The 20,544-nt window shown below is 37.5% G+C and overlaps 1 protein-coding gene across 2 annotated transcripts in view; it reads left to right on the top strand.

The window, feature by feature from the left end:
- The first annotated feature begins 15,716 nt into the window (after nt 1-15,716).
- CNNM2 (cyclin and CBS domain divalent metal cation transport mediator 2) overlaps nt 15,717-20,544 on the top strand; it is a 131,645-nt gene continuing 126,817 nt past the window's right edge. For both annotated transcript variants that reach the window (XR_015728636.1, XM_034439986.3), the window contains exon 1: nt 15,717-19,827. Coding sequence is in view for 1 of the 2 variants with exons in the window: in XM_034439986.3 (XP_034295877.2) it covers nt 18,174-19,827 (1,654 nt within the window). In the remaining variant the exon portion in view is untranslated. The remainder of the gene's footprint in view (nt 19,828-20,544) is intronic.

A 20,544-nucleotide genomic window follows, 5' to 3' on the forward strand; every position in this document is an offset into this window, starting at 1 on the left:
TTGATAAACCTATTTGGATTGTATAAATTTGTATTTGGGAGAAATTGATGAACATACTGTAAATGAAGCTTAAACTCTGAAAAAGGAAAGAAGCAGTTTTGCAATCCATAGTAGTATATTTTGAAGAGGAACTCATGCTTCATATTCCCCAGGATCTTTTCAGTACATCCAGTGTGCTTAACTGGATCTTGACCTTTATCCTTCAGCCTGATTTTGGAGCTGGTCTATCTATAAGATTTCTGTTCTCTCTTCCAGATTCATCCAAGGAAGGCAAACAGCTGTGTGGCCTAGAAAGATAACATGCCTATTGATTTATGTTAGGAAAGGTGGAGATGCTGAAGGCCTCAGAGACATTTGTTAGATAAGAAATGGAATCCATTTAGAGATTTGCTAAATGCTTAACTCATAAAGCCTAGTGCAAACCGGTTACTTTATCCCTGTAACATGATGCAAGTTAAATGCCACCCCTTGGAGTGCCCAAGCTTGATTTTTCTAATATCTAGTATGCACAGTATATATGTGGAGGGAAACATAAGCATTTTCATTCAAGGCTTAATGTCTACCTTGAGAAATACAATTTAAGGTAAAATTCTCTTATAATTACTGTAGAAATCTAGAGAAAGAGAGGGCAGCTTGCAGTCTTGCCCCTGCATGACTCAACTAGATCTTTGCAAGTGATCAATTTATTTGTCAGATAAGGAAATTGTCCCGCCCTCCCATCTGGCTTTCTGAATGCAGAAGAGGAAAGAAAAGAAAACCTTAGGAATGGAGAGAAGGGAAGATGGGTGACTGGTATAGATTTATTCCAAACTCTGACGTAGTTAAATCAGTAAACTGTTGCCATGTCCTTTGCAACATCTGTGTCCTAGGAAATGAGTCTCATTCAGATAGATAATCTAAAGGAGTCTCTCACAGCTGTTCAATTAAAGTTAGGATTTCAACAGACACTATCTGTAGCTTCAGCCATTTTCTTTTTTTGCAGATATACTCTCCTTGGGTTGTAACATATAGCCTTGTGGCTTTATCTCCAGCATAGCATCTAACCTTGCATTTAGCTTTCAAATTGACTTGAGAGTACAGCAGATTTTAATTAAATGCCAAGGACAGTATAGTCCCTCCCTGTGTTTGAAAGTGCTTTATACAATCAATTTATTCTAGAATCATAAGATACAATTTAATAAACTCTAATTGGGTTGCATATATGAGAGAAAGATAGGGCATGAAATGAAGTGAATTTAATATTTACGCAAAAGACAATTTGGAGAATGCACAATGGTTGCACTTTGAAGCAACTAATACTGTGTGTGTGTGCTTGCGTGCATGTATGCATGTATAGGTACAGATATAGATAGAGCAATATAATTGTAGATATAGACACTGCCTTAGATATATAGATTAATTCAGGTTTTGCTATCAGAAAAAAACTACAAAATTGGTTGTTGATTAATTTTGAAAATGTCAAGTAAGAGCTAAAACAGATGTTATTAAATCCTAATTTCCTACTTTCCATCCAGGCTTATAAATTAGTCTTACAATAGTCGAATTTAACTTCTGATAGGCAATGTTGTTCCTTAACTTTAGAAACAAAAGAGAAAGGAAACATGAGACTGCTTTATAAAACTAAATAGAAGAGAATAGAATAGCAAGAATTATTTTTTATCCTTTGTCATGAACACAGTGACGTTTTTCATCAATCTTAAAGTTGTTGAGCAGATGTTATGCAAGTGCCAGTGGGGCTTCCTGGATTTGAACCTTATGGCTGATAATGCTGCTAGGAGTGACTTGTTCATAATTTTTCTGTATTCTCTCACTGTATTCTCTCAAACTCGATTTCATTGAGAGCCCCATCAGGGGCCAGAGTGGGCGTGGCTGGGGTGAGCATGACCAGCTTACTCATGTCAGTGGCATCTGTCATGGCCCGATTGCTCTGCCAGTGAAAATGGGCTCCCGAGCTGTTTTCAGCCGCAACGGCCTCCTGCTGGCCTCTGCCAGTGAAAATGGAGCTCGGGAGGGCTGCACATGGCCCTCCTAAGCTCCATTTTCACTGGCAGAGGGCGGCAGGAGGCTGTCATGGCTGAAAACGGAGCTTGGGAGGCTCGCACGCAGGCCTCCTGACCTCCGTTTCACTGGCAGAGACACCATGGGCTGGTCCTTTGCTGTTTCTAGGGCAGCCTCACGGGCCAGATCTAAGCACCCCATGGGCCGGATCTGGCCCTCAGTCCTTGAGTTTGACACCCCTGCACTTGTCTTCGTAAAGCTGGCGGTGCTATATGGTTCAGAACAGGAAGCCAGCAAGTCAGAGTGGCTTTAATCCACTTACAGTTCTTATAGTGTTTTTGAGTCTGATGTCTAGCTTACAGTACGGTAGCTTTCAAATCATACAGGGACACACCATTCAGCTGCAGAGTGGACCAGTCCTAGTGGGGTGGCGGCTGAAGCTCTCCATTTAGTTCCGCATAATTTCTGGAGTAAATTGTTCCTAATATTGATTTTTGCCGCTATGGTCTCTAGATATATCTTATAGGAAAGAGTCCAGTCCAGTGTTACTCCAAGGTACTCCAAGGAAATTTTGCTTACTTCCGTTTGTATTCAAACCCCAGTCATTCAGGTCTCGTGTCAACCTTATTTTTTCTTGTTTTCCTATGCACATTTTGTAAGTAATGTATTCAACTTATTTTGTTTTTCATGAGATAGTTAATTTTGACTTTCATATAAAAACTGAACAGAAGCATAGTCTAATTCATAGCTGTTTTTGTTTATTTCAACACACTTTCTCCATGAATTTCCACAATATTTTGTCATTTACTGCCATTTTTCTCTTTTCTCTATCAGCTATAACTAAAAATACTTTGCCAATCCTTTGAAATGTCTATGATAGCTAACACAGCTAACATTATTAAAGAAAATTTAAATATAACATTTCTGTGTGTACATATGCTTCCTATTCTGTCAAAAAAAAACAAACCCAAACAACGCATGGTTGAGAGTCCTTTGTTTGATTTGGCGTTGCAAATGTATACCTCTGTTCCATAATGCAATTCTAAAATATACAACAGCCCCATCTGCTGTACATTCATTACTTTTGCTTATTGCTGCTTTGTTATTTGATTCCTGGTGATTTCTGGAGCTGTTAATAATTGACTCAAATGTAATCACAAAGTATGTGAACTAAAACTAATTAATTTTCTAAAAATAAATCCTTTCTAAAAAGGATAAGCAGATCAATTACCAATTAGAAGTTTTATCACAAAATGTTTAGATGTATACAACTGGTAGTTTAATTTTATCTTTTGGTATTTTTTGGATAACAGAATATGCTTAATTTCCATGGCTTAATTCATTAAAATTAATATATTAATATATATTACATTTTATAATAATAATTATGAAAATAGCATACTATAATTAATATTAATATATTAGTATAAATACAACTATTCTCATTGAAATTAAGCAAAGCAGAAAGATGCTTCTAGTTTTTACACTTTTATTACTTTTTTTAGTCGAAAGATATGGCTGTCCAAATTGCATATTACTGTTTGGGTAATAAGAAAAATTACGATTAAAAAAAATGAATTGACTTACAAAGAGGAATAGTAAAGAGAGGGAGCATAATAGGAAGCCAAAATGCATTCTAGTATTATAATTTGGGAATGATTTTTATGGGCAGAAAATTCAACAAAAACATATTTTATGGAGCTCTGTAAATGAGAGACAGATACATCCTTGCACCGAATAAAGGAATTAAATTTCCACATTGAAAATCCCTGTTCAGTTATGATTTTTTTATTTTTCATTAATGATATAGTACTTAGTTTATTTCAGAGGGGACTTATAAAGATTAGCAACCTCTCTGAGGTTAATCACATATGTAGTACCCAAGAACAAAAATCTTTCTTCAAAATTTATTTTAATTTTGAAACTGCAAATAGCCTTTTGGGGCATAGTTATACATGCTGTACACCTACCTTTCTAACTGAAATTATGCCATTAATCTCAACTTTGAATCTGAAGATCCAGATAAACTATGAATGAAAGAAAGCAACTGAAGTTGCAGTGCATGCTATTTAGCTTTACAGTATAATTTTGAAATAAAAATGGAAAATTCAGCCAGGAATTCACACAAAATAATACCCAATAAAAGACAGCATGGTTTGAAATAGGATAACGTATAAAATAATAAATCATGGCCTTTAGATGTCCTGCTTAATTGATTAATATTTTGTCATTGGGTGCAAATGAAAATGTGTTATAAGGGACTGCTTGAGAAAGTGCACAAGGCTCTTGCAGCTATTACTTGGGCCACCTCTGTGTTAGATGTGTCTTTTGGCTGCTTAAGGCTGCTGGGATGGGACTTCTGATTTGGTCTGGGTAGTGGTTAATCATTCCTTGAGAGAGGGTGTGATTCTATTGGCTCTCAAGGAGGCGGTGGTGCACCCTCTTCAGAAGGGCCAATTACTTGATCCAACCAGTCTAGACAGCTTTCATCCAGCCTCCAACCAAGTGGTGAAATCTAAAATTTGTTACTGTCGGTTCTGTGGGCGTGGCTTGGTGGTGGTGGGGTAATGTGACGGTGGGCGTGGCCATTTTTTTTTTAACTTTTAAAACCATTTTTTCTACAACTCTTCAGCGAAGAGGTGGTAAAAAACTGCTTTCAAAAGGCTATGACGATTCCAGCTGAGTTGCCTGATCGTCAGAGTGTTTTTTAAAAACCCTCTGCCGATCAAGGCAACTCAGCTGGGATCGTCAGAGGCATTTAAAAGGAAAAAAGCCTCTGATGATCGCGGGGCTCAGCTGGGCATGGCAGGGGGGCAGGGATTTTGATCCGGTCCAAATCAGGAGCATTTTACCCCTGCTCCAACCTTCTCTTTTTGGAGAAGGTTGTGGAGATGATATTTTCATGGCAGATGCAGAAGATCCTGGATGAAGCGAACTATCTGGATCTTTCTGGACCTTTTCAGTCAGGGTTCAGGCCAGGTTTTAGGACTGAGATGGCAGCAATGTGACCATCCTTGCTCTTTTTGACCTTTCAGTGGCCTTTGATAATATCAGTCCAGAAGGATAACATGGATCATGGGGTCCTTCTGGACTGATTTTGGGAGTTGGGAGTGGATGCCACTCTTGTGCTGGTTCTTCTTGTTCCTCTGGGGTCAATTCCAATTAGTGTTGATAATGGGGAGAGAGATCCAACCTGCATCCCCTACTTTATAGTGTGCCCCAGGGTTCAGTTCTCTTGCCTCCTATTTCAAAATCTAGATGAGGCCACTGGATGAGGTGATCCAAGGTTTGGGAGTGAGGTATCATCAATATGCTGATCATACCCAGATTTATATCTCCATTCCTGGTCTTCGTACAATATCTCCTAGCTGAATTGTAAAATAAGAGCAATCACGCTTATGGTGTCAAGTCTGGTATATTTTTGAAAGTTTAAAGTTTTTTTTCTCCCCCAAAAGTGTGTAGCTGATTAATAATACAGGAAAGGACAGACTAAAGACCCATTTGATATTGGAACCAGAAAAATATAAAGTAAATCTCTAAATAGACTTTGTCTTCTATTCTTTCTTCCTTTCACTGGTATTCAAACATATTTCTGAAAATATTCTAGCTGGGATATTTCCTCTAATTACTTGTGGCATCAAAGATGTTCTTTAGAGTAAGAAAGAAAGTGCTGATGCCTGTGAAACCAGCTTCATTAAAAAGACATGAAACCTTACTGCAGGTCTTCAAATTCCTGTTGAGATTCCTGGACGGTTTTATCCGTATTTCCTTTAAGCCTGCATTGGTAAAAAGGCCATTCCTAAATGCCAGATCATCTACTGTGTTAGAAAGTCAGTGAAAGCCAAGAATTTTTTTTTTTTTTAAAAAAACCTTCCTTCACCTTTCCTGACTTTGTGGTTAAGTATAAACTTCAGTTGCCTAAATCAGGAAAACAGACATTTTAGCCTTTTATATCCTCAAAGAGATAGGACATTTCCCCCTAGCTTTTCTTTTGCAGTAATAAGGGATGAATAATACTTTTTTTACTACTTCTGAAGTTGTGGTTTACACAGTATAGTACACAGAATGTGGTGTAGCCTCTACAGGCAAAAACTACACACAGTTGGCCTAGGTTGCCATCAGGAGGCTAAGTCATAATGTAATTTATCTGGTTTTCAGCCTATATGGTGTGCACCCTTGTGGTTTGTAAATTATAGTTTACTGGGTTAAATAAATTGATGAAATCAAACTGTGTGACTTAGTAATTGTTTGCTAATGAAACTGTACTGTAACTGCTGTAATACTGTTTATATTACTGATATAATTTCAAATTTTGCATTTTACCATGTCAGTTAATGGATCATCTCATAGGAATGAAATACAAATCAGGCCTACCAGAAAGGCCTACAATAATCCCAATGACCACCAGATGGTAGCAAATAGCTGACAATTTAGGTATCTCTTTGTAGCAGTCCAGAATTTTGCAGCTGGGATCTGGTAGCCATAGCATATAGTTTAAAGAACTGACAAAATATATGCACATACGAATTAGGCATACCTCTTAGACAAATTTAAAAGATAGTCTTGGTAAATTGAGACAATATTCATAGATAAGAATTAATCCTGTAATTTTAGTTAGGATTCTATTGTGCGTAAATTTGTGATACCTGCTCTGCAACAGTATTTACATTTTTCTGACTAGCATAAAACAGCAAAAGACTGATTGCAAGAGGGGGAGAAAGGAATAATAAACAGATTATACTTCTGCCCAATCTAAAGCATTATCATATCTCCAAACATCTGAACAGGTGAGCAATGTTTTGCTCTTTAGACTTTCACAGAAATTAAACCAGTAATTACTTAGTGATTTAATCAACAATTTATGTTATATAATTACTTTGTTCTTCAATTCCAAAGTTTAAGATATTTAAAATTAATTCCTAAATAGTGAATTAAAAATTCATTTTATGATAGATTTGAAAAATGTATGCTGTGTATTACATTTATTTTTTAAAAATAGAATTTTCATAATAAAAATGGATACCAGAACCAGAATCGGCAGCCTTCAGGTGGAGAATTTGTCCATTTTGTCTGTAATGTATACAAACTTATCCATGGTCATTTTCCCCACAAAAGTATAGTATTGAACCTGATAAAAGCAATCTTGATAACTTGAGTAAAAGACTGACACAATCTCGAGAAGCTAAGTTTGAGACTGTAGGAAAAAAAGTTTGGATGAAAGATTGGCTAAGATTTCAGAGGAAATTGAACAGGTCCGTTCAATAGGATAGACTTTTTAGAGAAAAAGTCCAAAACAAGGCACTTGGAGTTAGAGAGAGGGTTGGGTAATTTGGCTATGCTTGAGCTTAGAGAGAAGGAATTTTGTTTGCAGTTTAGGGCTATTCCAGAGGATCCTTCTGAAAATATGCAACAACAACAAAAAAAAAGCTTGTTCAGGCATTAGCTGATTTACTGAGCTAGGAAGAGAAAGGATAGAGGAAGAGTTTTTCTAGGTGTGTCATGAATTCATGTTTTGCTTCAGTGAGGAAAACACCAAGAGATATTTGGCACATTTTCTGACGAAAATAATAGCTATATATTCCTCATTTTGTTAGTAGAAATGGTATTGGGGTTAATTTCAGCCAATCATACATGTCTTTCAGGATACTAGTTTAGTTTAGTTTACTTTATTATCATTGCACCTTGTACAACAAAATTAAATTCAGTGTACATTATACATAAAAAATAAAACAAAAACACACATCCTTCTATGAGATCAAGCAGAGCATTCCATTGTTCACTGCACTACTGGCAAGTTCTATTTTCCAACAAAAATAAGCAGGCCGTAGCTACTTACTTCTCATTGGCCTGTTTGTACAGAACGCATTGGGATGGCCTTGGAGGACAGGAAGAGCTGCTATCAAGGCAACGGTCAGACAAGCAGAGTGTTCCCTAGCCTTCTGAATATTTAGTACGATACAATATAGATAACACAGAGACACTTGCAGACACGACATTTGAACATAGAGGGCCCAAAGTAAAAATTAACTGCATAGAAATTATTGCAGTAATTATTGCACTAATTTTTAGGATCTTTCGCTTACTATGGCACATGAAGAAATATGCGGGATTTGTGGTACATGGAATTTATTTACCATTTCGTCTTGATGCCTCAGGAGCCAAATTAAATAGAAAGGAGACGGAGAACAGGTTTGTTTTTTCTCCCTTTATAGAGAGAACCAACCTGATTGAAGTCCATTATAGGTATAAAACTCTCAAATTCTACTTTAAAATTATACATCATTGAATTAAACAGGATAAATTGCTGATGGTGTGATGGAGTCAAGATTCAGAGAGATATATAAATGTCAGAGCTGGTAATAGGGAAAAGCAAGGAAAAGCAGAGAAAGATGTCTACATGAGACTTAACTAAAGAGGATGGCATCAGCACAGGGTTAGATATCACTACTATGATAGTAATAATCAGTTAAAGTTCTCTACCCTGCACCAGCCAAGTCATGTTGCCAAGATGTTTTGTCAACGTCTGGAGGCAGCATGGGTCCTGGATGGAGAGGGACAGGATTAAGCTCAACCTTGGTAAGGCTAAGTGGATCATCTGAGGGTCTTGCACCCAGCTCCCCTTTGCTTTTCAAAAGTTTGGAATGACTATTGGTCTTGAACTAAATATATATATTGCAGTTCTGACACGTACACATGAAAAATCCATTCATATTTTACAAGGGTATTTTAGCGGTCAGGCCAGAAGTATAACTAAATGCCTTGCAAATATAATTAATCCACTACTTCTACCTTTAAAAAACAAAATTAACATTTCAAAGGTTTTTTTATTGGACAATAAAACAAAACATCTCATTTATGATAGATACTATTTGACATATAATGTTTTGATCTCATGAAAATCCTGAATTATATGCTGTGAAGCTATTTTTATATTATGTCACTTTATCAATATGAAATGTCTAATCCCCAGGAAGAGAGTGCAATAAAGAAATGTCAAATGAGAAGCAGGGGGTCATATAAAAAGCAGGAAGGATTGTGCCTGAAGCCTGTTAGAGTTAATTTTTAATTACTTTATTGTAGAACCTCATAAAATCGCTGATAAGAAAGAAACAACAACACTGCTGCATATTTTCACTTCTTAAAAAGTAACTCCGCCTGCTTGCAAACAAGTCTTTATCTTCATAGCACACATTTAACTTACTAGAAAATTGTGGTTTTAATTTTTAATTTTTTTATCAGTTTGCTTAAGCAAGAGTACAATTGAAGTTTAAAAAGCACTCATGGACAATGAATGAATAAACCTGAATAAAGACCTTAATCGCCATGCCCTCATATAGATTTATATATGTGAACATTGTCCTATATCAAGCAAAAATTTCAACTATTTTGTTTTTTTATAACATGTAATGGAAAAGAGTGGCTAAGGCTAATGTTGCTCCACCTGTTTTGAGCAATTTAGGAAGAACAGGTTGTTCCCAACAACAGCTTTCTCCTTGCAAAGATAACAGGTTGTTCCCAACAACAGCTTTCTCCTTGCAAAGATAATCCTTTCTCTACTGCCTATTTCCTTCATTAGACCAAGAACAGTTGTTAAACTTTATTGGTATATTTATTTGTTAGGTTTTTCTCCTGTTTTGTCCCAGGAGCTCAAGGCAGTTTACATGGGATCTCTCTAAATGTTTATCCCATTACAGCTTTGGTACTCTCAGGATGGGATTAGAGTTTCCATGGATAAGGATGGACTTGAACCTGGGTGACCCCAGACTGAGAGCAGTAACATAACTGTGTGCAAGAGACTGATAAAAGTTCATAGAATGTTCTCTAGAAACTGCTATCCTTGAAAACCACATTCTTAAGTGTTTATATCTGTTTCTGGATTTGTTCTGTCTATAATTCAAATCAGAAAAGCTGTAAATTATTTCAGGAAAGCATGGCCAAAGGGCAGCATGTTGAAAGTTGCTACAACTTTCTAAATACTGGTAGGATGTATTGATTTCAAATATGTATGTAATGCTCATAACATTTTGCTTTCTGGGCCCGTTAAATTTCAAGGCTGTTATTGGAATAAAAACAGAAGTACCCTTCCCTCCAGGCACCAGACCAAACTGTTTCATTCTCTGTTCTATCCCAGTGCTTGGGGGAAGAATCAGGTTATCACAGTCTTCCAGAATGCTAAAAAGGTATGTTTGGCATTTGAATGACAAGCTGTGGGTTCTGTTCCAAAAACTGGGTGGACAATAAAAAGGGTGCTCATATCTTGATTTCTAGAATTTTGAATCCCATAGAGGTTCTCTACTGCATGCTTTCTCCCTCTGCATATGGTGGATGATAATGATAGGATTGCAAAAATTTGGCATTCATACCCCTCTTCCTTGTATATACAGTATACCTAGGCATGATGAGTGATCAATTTCTTTTTGCTTTGTATTGGGTTTTGACTGCCATTATAAAGTAAAACTTCCAGGAGTTTAAAACTGAGGTAAGAGAGGTAGAAGAATCTTGAAAATTTCTTTGCAGAAAGACCTGGTGCTTGCATTAATGATGACTTAAACTACAGTACTAAACCTTACTGGACCAAATATTTACTTCTGTACAATCTTATTGGTACAGTGCTATTGGTTTTTAATATTGACAGCAGAGGGAGACATGCTGCCATGATAACCAAATTGGAGAAAGGAAACAACCAGCCCCAACAGCAGCAAAGAGAACAGAGCTTTAGGATCTAAAAAAAAGTATATTTCTGTCATATTTGTGAAGTAAATGCTGAAAAATGTTATCAAAACATCCTGAGTAGACCTTTATTTATTTATTTACTTATTTATTCATTCATTCACCAAATTTGTAGAGCTGACCACCTCATAAAAAGTAGCTTTGGGTGGCATACAACAATAATTAAGATATGATAAAATGTTTATTTAGCAGTATATATCTTGGTGTAGTGGGTAAGGCAGAAACTGGGAGACCATGAATCAAATCGATTATAAGAGCAATTTAAAAGGATAGCTGTTGCATACAAGTTCTGTGTTATTAGTGGAAATCCTCACAAAATTCACTCAAAACATATGCAGAACTTCCAGAATTTCATTATCAGTGTGTGTTTGGTTTGATTTTATCCATGCTGGAATATTGGCTGTCATTAATATTCATGCTTGAATTGTGCACTGTAAGAATATTCTGTTTAAAGAATTTTCTTGTAAACGTGTTCTATGTTCAGATCTACTTCACATGTATGCAAAAACTATTTTTAAACTATGGTTTATTGAATAAACCCCAAATGACTAGTTCACACAGGTACTAAACTATGAGCCACAGTTTGTAAACTTCCATGGCCAGGTTTATATAATATTATAAGCTAAAAACAAGCAAAACCTATTATGGCTTTTCATAAACTAGAACAGGTTGCTTGTTTAATGTATAGTTTACAAAATAATCTGAATGTTTGAAAAAATATAGTGTGTATAAATTTTATTAAATTAATTTCACAAGGAAATATTTTTTAAATCCCTGAATATTTATATCCTAGTCTTAAATATGTTTTAATAGTGTTTGTCCCTGTGGATAGTAGAGCAGTGTAAAGTAAATATGTTCAAAATAAATCTTACATAAGACAAATCCAATAAAATAGTAAATAAAAACTTTATGTACCGGTAATAGCCCCAAGATAAAGAAATATCAGAACAGACCAATCAAAACCGCACCACTTAAAATGCTTTGGCAAATAAAAGCAGCTTTGAACTGGTATCTTTTTAAAACCACACATTTGCCACAGGTCAAAACACTTAGAAGGGAGATTGTGTTGTTATTTTTAATCTGATCAGATTTACGCAAAATGGTAATGCCATAAAAACTCTTATTACTGGGCATGTTTGTTGTGGGTTTGCACATAAAGAAGCAAAAGAGGAGGCAAAGCTGATAGGTATATATTGAGAAATGGCTAAACAAATGGCCTTGGAAGAAGAAAACGAACCAGGACAACACAGTGGCCCCAACTCCCAATTTTGGGATCATTCCAGGATACCATTGTCAATTATAACAAAGGCCATGGAGAGGTCAAGTAAAACAAGGGTGGACACACTCCTCAATGTGCCCCTGCAGATAGACATTCAAGTCCTCTTTACTCAGAAGGAACCAGGTCATCTTACAGAGGGTTGCTAAGTAATTTGCAGATGTAATTTCTGCATGGTTTGCCACATGAATAGTTATGAGGTGGGCCTCAATATCTGTGTTCAGTCAAGATTTTTCTTCATCTTCTGCCAGTAGTGCTTGAGATGTCTCTTGATATATTTCATCTCTCTCAATTCCTCCATATACCATGTGGCATAATAAGATCCATGAGTCAGGAGAGGTGGCTTGGGTACCATCCTTTCTAAAACCTCTGTTATCCTCCTATTCCAGACAGTGACTTGGGTCTCAGCAGGACTATGCAGCTGACCTTCAATTATAATCTGCAACTCCCTCTGAAATCTATTGGAGTCCATATCTCAAAATACGAGTTTATCATGCAGCAATAAGTAATGATGTATGGTTTGGTTTTCCTTTTTTAAAAAATATTTTTTTTATTTTTCAGTATAATAATTCCATCTTCAATTAAACAGTGTTGTCCAGGTACAGATACCTTTATAACATAATAATCAAAATTTACAGCAATAGTCATTACTTTAACATTAATTCTATAGTATTAAAATGATAATATTAAACATAATAATCATAATATTTGTTTCTCTCTTAACATATCTTCTTTATTTCACTAATCTTGGTTAAAATGGTCTTTTGTTTCTCTGTTTCTAACTTCCGTTTTTATTATCTAACCATTGATAAAATACCATATGATGTAATACTCAGTTTGTTCTTTTTCCTTGATAGTTAGCGTTAGTCTATTCATTTCTGCACATTGTAATATTTTCCTAATCACATTTTCATCTGTGGGAATCTCTTCACTTTTCCAATTTTGTGCAAATACAATTCTAGCTGCAGTTAATATATGAATAATTAAATATGCATTCCCCTTATTATATTTTTCAACAATAATATTTCTGGCTTTAAGTCAATGTGCTGCTTTATCATTTTTTCCAACCAGTATGTATTTTTGTCCAATACTTTTTTGCCTTTGAGCATGTCCATCACATATGATAATATGACCCAGGTATCTGGTGGCACTTCCAGCATTTAGCCAATTTACCTTTAAACATCTTTGCCAACCTCGCTGGCGCAAAATGCCATCTATAAAATATCTTATACAAATTTTCTTTATATGCAGTTGACATTGTTAATTTATAGTTCCTGTCCCACAGTTTCTGCCATTTATCTAACTCTATTGTATAGCCAAAGTTTTTGGGCCCTACTATCATTGTCTCCTTCACTTGTTCACTTTCCAATTTAATACCCAATAAATAGCTGTATGTTTTCTTTATCAATTTTCCTTCTGCCCCTGTTAATATCTTATCCAATTCTGTCAGTTCTTTATAAAATCCGTATAGTTTAATATCTTTCTCGTATCTAGAATGTATCTGCACTTCTACTATGCCATATCAATCCCTTGATCACACAGTTCTTGTTTAGTTTTGAGTTCCCCCTTTTCATTCAAGATATCTTTGTATCTAACAATATTTTCCATATTAATAACGTATGGGTGAATCAGTGCTTCCATTGTTGAAAGCCAAACTGGTATCCTCAAATAATGTTGTTCTCTAGTTTTTCCCACATTAAAAATAATGCATTCCTAATGTAATGTCTTTGGAAGTAACCATGTATTTTATTTTTCCCATAGGAAATGCCAACCTAATTGCAAACCGTGCCCCTCTAAAGTCAATAGTCTTGTATTCCTCCATACAATCCATTATTTCACCCATATAAATACCGCAGCCTGGTAATACAATTCTCAATTCGGTAACCCAAAGCTTCCCCTATTCCTTGCATGTTGCAGCATTTTTAAACTTTTTCTTGCTTTTTCCCCTTGCCAAATATATCTTAATATTACTTTATTGAGTTCCTCAAAGTATTTTTTTCCCATTTTTATCGGAATTGTTTGAAATAGATATAGTAATCTCGGTAATATATTCATTTTTATTGTAGCTATTCTTCCTATTGATGATAATTGCAAATCTTTCCATTTCTCCAGATTTGCTTTAATTTGCTGCATCAGTTTATAGTAATTATCTTTTTTAATAGTTATACATCTTGCTGTCAAGTAAATCCCTAAGTATTTCACTTTCTTAGTAATATGAATATCTATTCTCTTCATTAACTTTTTTCTACATGTCTGTAAGATTTTTAACTAATATCTTAGTTTTCTCTTTATTTATTTTCAATCCTGCCACTTCGCCATATTCCTATATTTTTGTTTATTAATTTAGGCCCTGTTTCTTGTGGATCTTCCAGAATGAAGACTAAATCGTCTGCAAATGCCTGTAATTTATATTTTTCCTTTTTTATTTCCATACCTTTTATCTCTGCATCTTGTCTAATATTTAATACTTCCAGTGTCAATATGAATAATAGACGAGACAAGGGACATCCTTGTCTTATACCTTTTTAAATGTTAACCTTCTCTGTCATATCTCCATTTACCATCACCTTTGCTGTTTGTTTATAATATATTGCCTTAATCATATTAATAATTCTCTCCCCAAAATCCATATCTTTTAATTGTGCTAACATAAACTGCCTGTTCACGTTGTCAAATTCTTTCTTTGCATCTAGAAAAATCAACGCTATTTGCTTCCCTGGATGTGCTTCGTAGTACTCCAATGTATTTAAAATTATTCTCATATTGTCTTTAATTTATCTCTTAGGTAAAAATCCATTTTGATCTGAATGTATAAATTGGTTTAAGAACCTTTTTAGTCTTTCTGCAATTATTGAAGCATATATTTTATAGTCAGCATTTGTTGTAAGTCTGAATCTTCTTTCAGTATGAGAGTAATATATGCTTCCGTCCATGAATTTGGTACTTTCGCTTCTAGCAGTACTTCATTAAACACTTCCAACATTGGTATACTTAAAATATTTCATAAGTCTTTATAGAGTTCTGCTGGTAGACCATCTGGGCCCCGGTGTTTTGTCGTTCTTTTGTTTCTTAATTGCTTCTGTTAATTCCATCATTGTTATATATTCATCTAACATAGCTTTCACTGGTATCAGGTATTTTAGGCAATTCCGCTTTTTCTAAATATTGTTTAATTTTATCTTCTGAAACTGTCTCTTGATCATATAATTTTTCATAAAAGTTTTGGATCACATTCTTTTAATTGCCATTTTGATGATGAAGGTTTCCTTCCTCATCAATTAATTGGTATATCAGGTTTTTTTCCTTCTCCTTTTTCAATTTATATGCCAACCATCTTCCTGGTTTGTTTGCATTAAAAAAAATGTTTAGCACTTTTAATTTTTTGTGTTAATTCTTTTATTTATTAAATTCAACTTATGTCTTATTCATTCCATTTGATTTTTTTAGACTCTTTTTTTGTGGTTCCTTTTGTAATTCCATCTCTAACCTCTTATATTCTTCTTCTAATATCTTTTGGTTTTGTTTCTTCTTATTTTTCTTTCTCATGTAAGTTATGACTAAACCTCTAATGTATGCCTTTGCTGTGCCCCATACATTTTGTAATGAGGTCTCTGCTTTTCTATTCTCTTTAAAGAAAAAGTCTAATTCTTTTTCCATGAATTGAATAAATTCCTTGTCTTTTAATATTGACTCAGCATCCATCTCGATTTTCTTTTTTTTCCTTTCAATTTTTATTGGATTGTGGTCTGCCTAATTACTTGTTTCTATGTCTATTTCTTGTACACTAGATCTTAGTTCAGCTGTCATCCATATCATATCTATTCTTTAACAAGACATATGCCAATTTGAATAAAATGAATATTGCTTTTTCTTGGGTTGTACCTCGCACCATAAATCTCGAATACCTAATTCTTCCGCCTTTTTATTCACTTTTATAATCCAATTCTGCATCCACAATTGCATTAAAATCTCCTACTACACATATATTTTCATACTCCAATTCTATTATTTTCTTATGGTTTTCCCTTGGGGTATTTTATGAATGCTATTTGATTTATAAACTATAGCTGGTGCTTTAGTTTATACCATATTCAACTTAACGTGAATTTAGCCAAAGAACTCATCCTGCTGTCCTTCTGTGACATAAAGACAAACTGTTTTGGAGGACATGGCATCATGAAAGAGGCCTTCTCAGTTTATATTTGGAGACAGTTGTCCTAGAGTTAAAGTAGTGTCTTTCCTCCTCTTCCAACATAATTTTTGCAGAACGTACGTTCTACAGTGATTCACTATGTTGGCAATGACAAAGTTAGGGCTAGGATTTGCTCTCAGCTGCAGTGGAGACATCCTTTTCGTGCATTTTGACAGTGGTAGTCCTGTTTTTTTTAAAAAAAAAACCGTGATGTTTGCATAAATGGTTGATTTAAACTCGTAATAACAGTCATGTTTTATCAACTATACTTTTCTGGTTCTATCCAAAATGAAGGCATTGTATGCTTTTAATGCTTCTGCATATGAGGGTACTTTTTGGTTTTATTACTTTGGGGTAGTTACAAATGTGCCATTTTGTGTATTCCATGAAATACATCTGGATATTATAGAAGACAAGACACTGATTCCTTTGTAGCGGTTACTTATTTTCAGCAACTGGGAGTTGGGGTAAAATCGATTTTTGAGTTCTGCCAGTTTTTCCTTCTCATCTAGGTGACAGATCACAGCTCAGCCCAGGAGTGCGGAGTTGGATTATAGGAAGCCCCCCAACCCCCGTCCTCCTCATAATCCCTCCACCTTGCCTATGAAGTGTCACTAGAACTCAGTCATTTGAATAGTCACTGCTGACCATGAGTCTACCAGGCTCCTGAATTCTGGTAAATTCTAACCAAGAACACCTCACATGACAGGTTATTGACAGGAAATGAGACTGTGAATAACCAAGCAGGGGGACACTTTCAGTGTCCTGCTTTTTTCTCCCACTGGTCCTCTGCCTGATAAGATTGGCTCTTTGGGTAGAGAAGACCAATGACAAAATGGCTCTTTGGGGACAGAAAGGGCACCTTTTGAGAGGGAAGCTTGAAGTTGGGCAGTAAAACGAAGCGAAACCCCGGGAATCCACTAGTCCCTGCCTTTGAATTGTCCTACAGTTAAAGCTAAAGAACAGATCATTTAGCAAGCGTCCTAACTCAGGTTTTAGGTATTAGATTTTTGGCTGTCGGGCAGCACAACTAGTGCTGTCAAACCTTTCTGTTGAGAAAAAAAAAAAACTGGAGGAACGAAGAGCCGCAAGAAAGTATTTCTCGCAAGCAAAACGCCGCCAGGAAAATTCGGATGGGAAACGAAGAGGAGAGGAAGGTCGCAGGCACAAATAGAGCGTAGCGGCGAGCAATAAGCCGCCCATTGCACAGTTCGTCTTCAAGCAGAGTTCGCTTCGCGGTTAAAGAGCGCTAAGAGGTCCGATTCCGGAAGAAAACTCTGCGCCCCATTGGCTGATCCTCTGACCAATCGCCGTCGTCCTCCCTTCCGATTGGCGTTTCGCTGACTCCTTGTTAAAAACTGAGATATACACAAGCATCACGCGCTCTTTTAATAGGAAAGAAGGCCGAGAGAGATGTCCCTCCCCCCCCTCCCTCCGAGCAGTATACTGCGGGGTAATGATCAACAATATAGGCAGGGTTAACATCGGTTCAGTAAAACTCGTGGATTCTGGGAAGAAGCCCTGGAGAAACCGATTCGAATGAGTCTCCTTACCGGTCTCGCTGGAGAAGGGGAAAAAAAAAACAACAACCTCCCCCCCGGCTTCAATGTGTAGCGCAGGCATTTCTCTCCTCACCCGCCCCCAACCATGAAAAAAAGTGGAAGGCCGACCTACCGGCCGGCTAGCCCTCGTCCCCACCCTGTATTCATGAGCGGTCTGATTGGACGATTGTTCTTTATCTGCGCCCTCCGCTGCCTCGCTTGCCTTCACCTCATTGGTTGATGCGCACGCGCGGGTCTCTTTCCCCCCCTCCCCGTCCCCTTCGGGGTAGGGGTTGGAGCAGCTCCTGGCCCAGGCCCGGCAGTCGCTTGTCATCCGTCGAGGACTTCGCTACTGGCTCTCTTCGTTAAGCGCTGGCACAATGAGGTCGCTCAGTTTACTGTGGCCGGGTTACCACTGACCTTTATCTACTGGAATATGGCCGCGCCGCTCCCCGCGGGCGCTCCCAGGCTCATGGCAGGGCCGGGGGGAGGCGGCGAAAGGGAGACGCGGATGCTACCGCGGTCGCCGCTGCTGCTGCCGCTGCTGCTAGGAATTCTCCTCAGCCGGTGCCTGGGAGAGCAGCCCGCTCGCGCCGCCGCCGCCTCTTCTTCCTCCTCCTCCTCCTCCTCCTCCTCTTCCTCCTCCTTGTTGCCCGGGGCGTCTGATTCTGAGGAAACGGTGATAATAGGGTTACGGCTGGAGGACACGGACGACGTGTCCTTTATGGAAAAGGGAGTGCTCCGGGTGAGCGAGAGAACTCGTGTCAAACTGCGGGTCTACGGGCAGAATATCAATAACGAGACCTGGTCCCGCATCGCATTCACTGAGCATGAACGTTGGAAGGATGGGGAAGGCAGGCGGCCGCCGGCTGAACAAGAAGACGGTCCGGTCCCCGTGGGTTCCATGTCGTCGGCCCCGCAGCGTTGCGGCATCCGGACGTCGGACATCATCATCTACCCGCATATCACCCTCAACCGCCGTACCTCGGGGATCATCGAGATCGATATCAAGCCGTTGCGCAAAACGGAAAAAAGCAAGTCGTACTACCTGTGTACCTCGGTGTCTTCCCCTGCTATCCTAGGAGGGGCGGGGAGTGTGGCCGGGGCCCCCGGTGGTGGAGCTGGCATTATTGGTCCCGATGGAGGGCCCTGGACTGAGACCACCTGGATCTATCATGATGGTGAGGACACCAAGATGATTGTAGGTGAGGAGAAGAAATTCTTGTTACCCTTCTGGCTTCAGGTGATCTTCATCTCCCTCCTGTTGTGTCTTTCTGGCATGTTCAGTGGTCTCAACCTGGGACTTATGGCTCTTGATCCTATGGAGTTGCGTATTGTGCAGAATTGTGGGACAGAAAAAGAAAAAAACTATGCTAAGCGCATTGAGCCTGTGCGCCGTCAGGGCAACTACTTGCTCTGTTCTTTGCTCTTGGGTAATGTATTGGTCAATACTACCCTTACCATCCTGCTCGATGACATTGCAGGTTCTGGACTGGTGGCAGTGGTAGTATCCACCATTGGTATTGTCATTTTTGGTGAGATTGTGCCACAGGCTATTTGTTCCCGGCATGGTCTGGCTGTGGGTGCCAACACCATCTTCCTTACAAAGTTCTTTATGATGATGACCTTTCCAGCCTCTTATCCAGTCAGCAAACTGCTGGACTGTGTTTTAGGGCAAGAGATTGGTACTGTCTATAACCGTGAGAAGCTACTTGAAATGTTAAGAGTCACTGATCCTTACAATGATTTGGTCAAAGAAGAATTGAATATAATTCAAGGAGCGCTGGAGTTGCGCACCAAAACTGTGGAGGATGTAATGACTCCTCTCCGGGATTGCTTCATGATTACTGCTGAAGCTGTACTTGATTTCAACACTATGTCTGAAATCATGGAGAGTGGATATACACGTATCCCAGTTTTTGAAGGAGACCGCTCTAATATTGTGGACCTTCTTTTTGTCAAAGACTTAGCTTTTGTGGATCCTGATGATTGCACTCCACTCAAGACCATCACACGTTTCTATAACCACCCACTGCACTTTGTCTTCAATGACACCAAGCTTGATGCCATGCTTGAGGAATTCAAAAAAGGTGGGATGATGGTGGCTGGTGAAGGGAGTGGGGAAGGAAAATGTGAAAAGGAGCTTCAGGAGTATGGAAGGTACCTGATTATTACAATGAAAGATGAAGTTCTGGGGATATTAAATTCTGTGCTTAACATTTGGTGTTTTTATGGTATAGCTCAGAATAGTAAAGTGATTCTCTTGCCTTCACATATTTTCCTTGTATTCATAAACTTTAATCTACAGCTCCCATCATTTCTATTTATATGTATGTCATTGAATGTAGTTTAAGGATCAGTTTAGGTTTTTCACTGTCCAGTGGGTATTCAGATATTACGTTGAATTGTGACTCCAACCTGGACTCATCATCTGTCTTATGTGCACCTATGACTGCTAATATCTCAAGAAACAAGAGGAATTTATGGGACCAGATTGTATCCAAATGTATAGGCTAAAGTAATATATAACAAGCATTCTCTTTCCATAGAAATCTATGCCTGGTATGTGCATCATGCCATATATGAACTTTTACTTATCTGATGTTTATCTTAGATTTGAATTTATTATTATTGGCAACTAGTTTTACTTCTCAGGTTATCTTTCCTTGAATAGCAATTTTTGTTTCCTTTAACAACTATTTGTTAACTGTTCACTAGTTGCAATAATACAGCCTCTGTTTTATATAGTAAAAATATTTGGTAGATGTGTATGATACAGACCTCTTACATGGTAAATGCTTATATAC

The sequence above is a fragment of the Pantherophis guttatus genome, chromosome 6 (assembly GCF_059756535.1).
Source record: "Pantherophis guttatus breed Tessera chromosome 6, ASM5975653v1, whole genome shotgun sequence".
Classification (NCBI taxonomy): Eukaryota; Metazoa; Chordata; class Lepidosauria; order Squamata; family Colubridae; genus Pantherophis; species Pantherophis guttatus.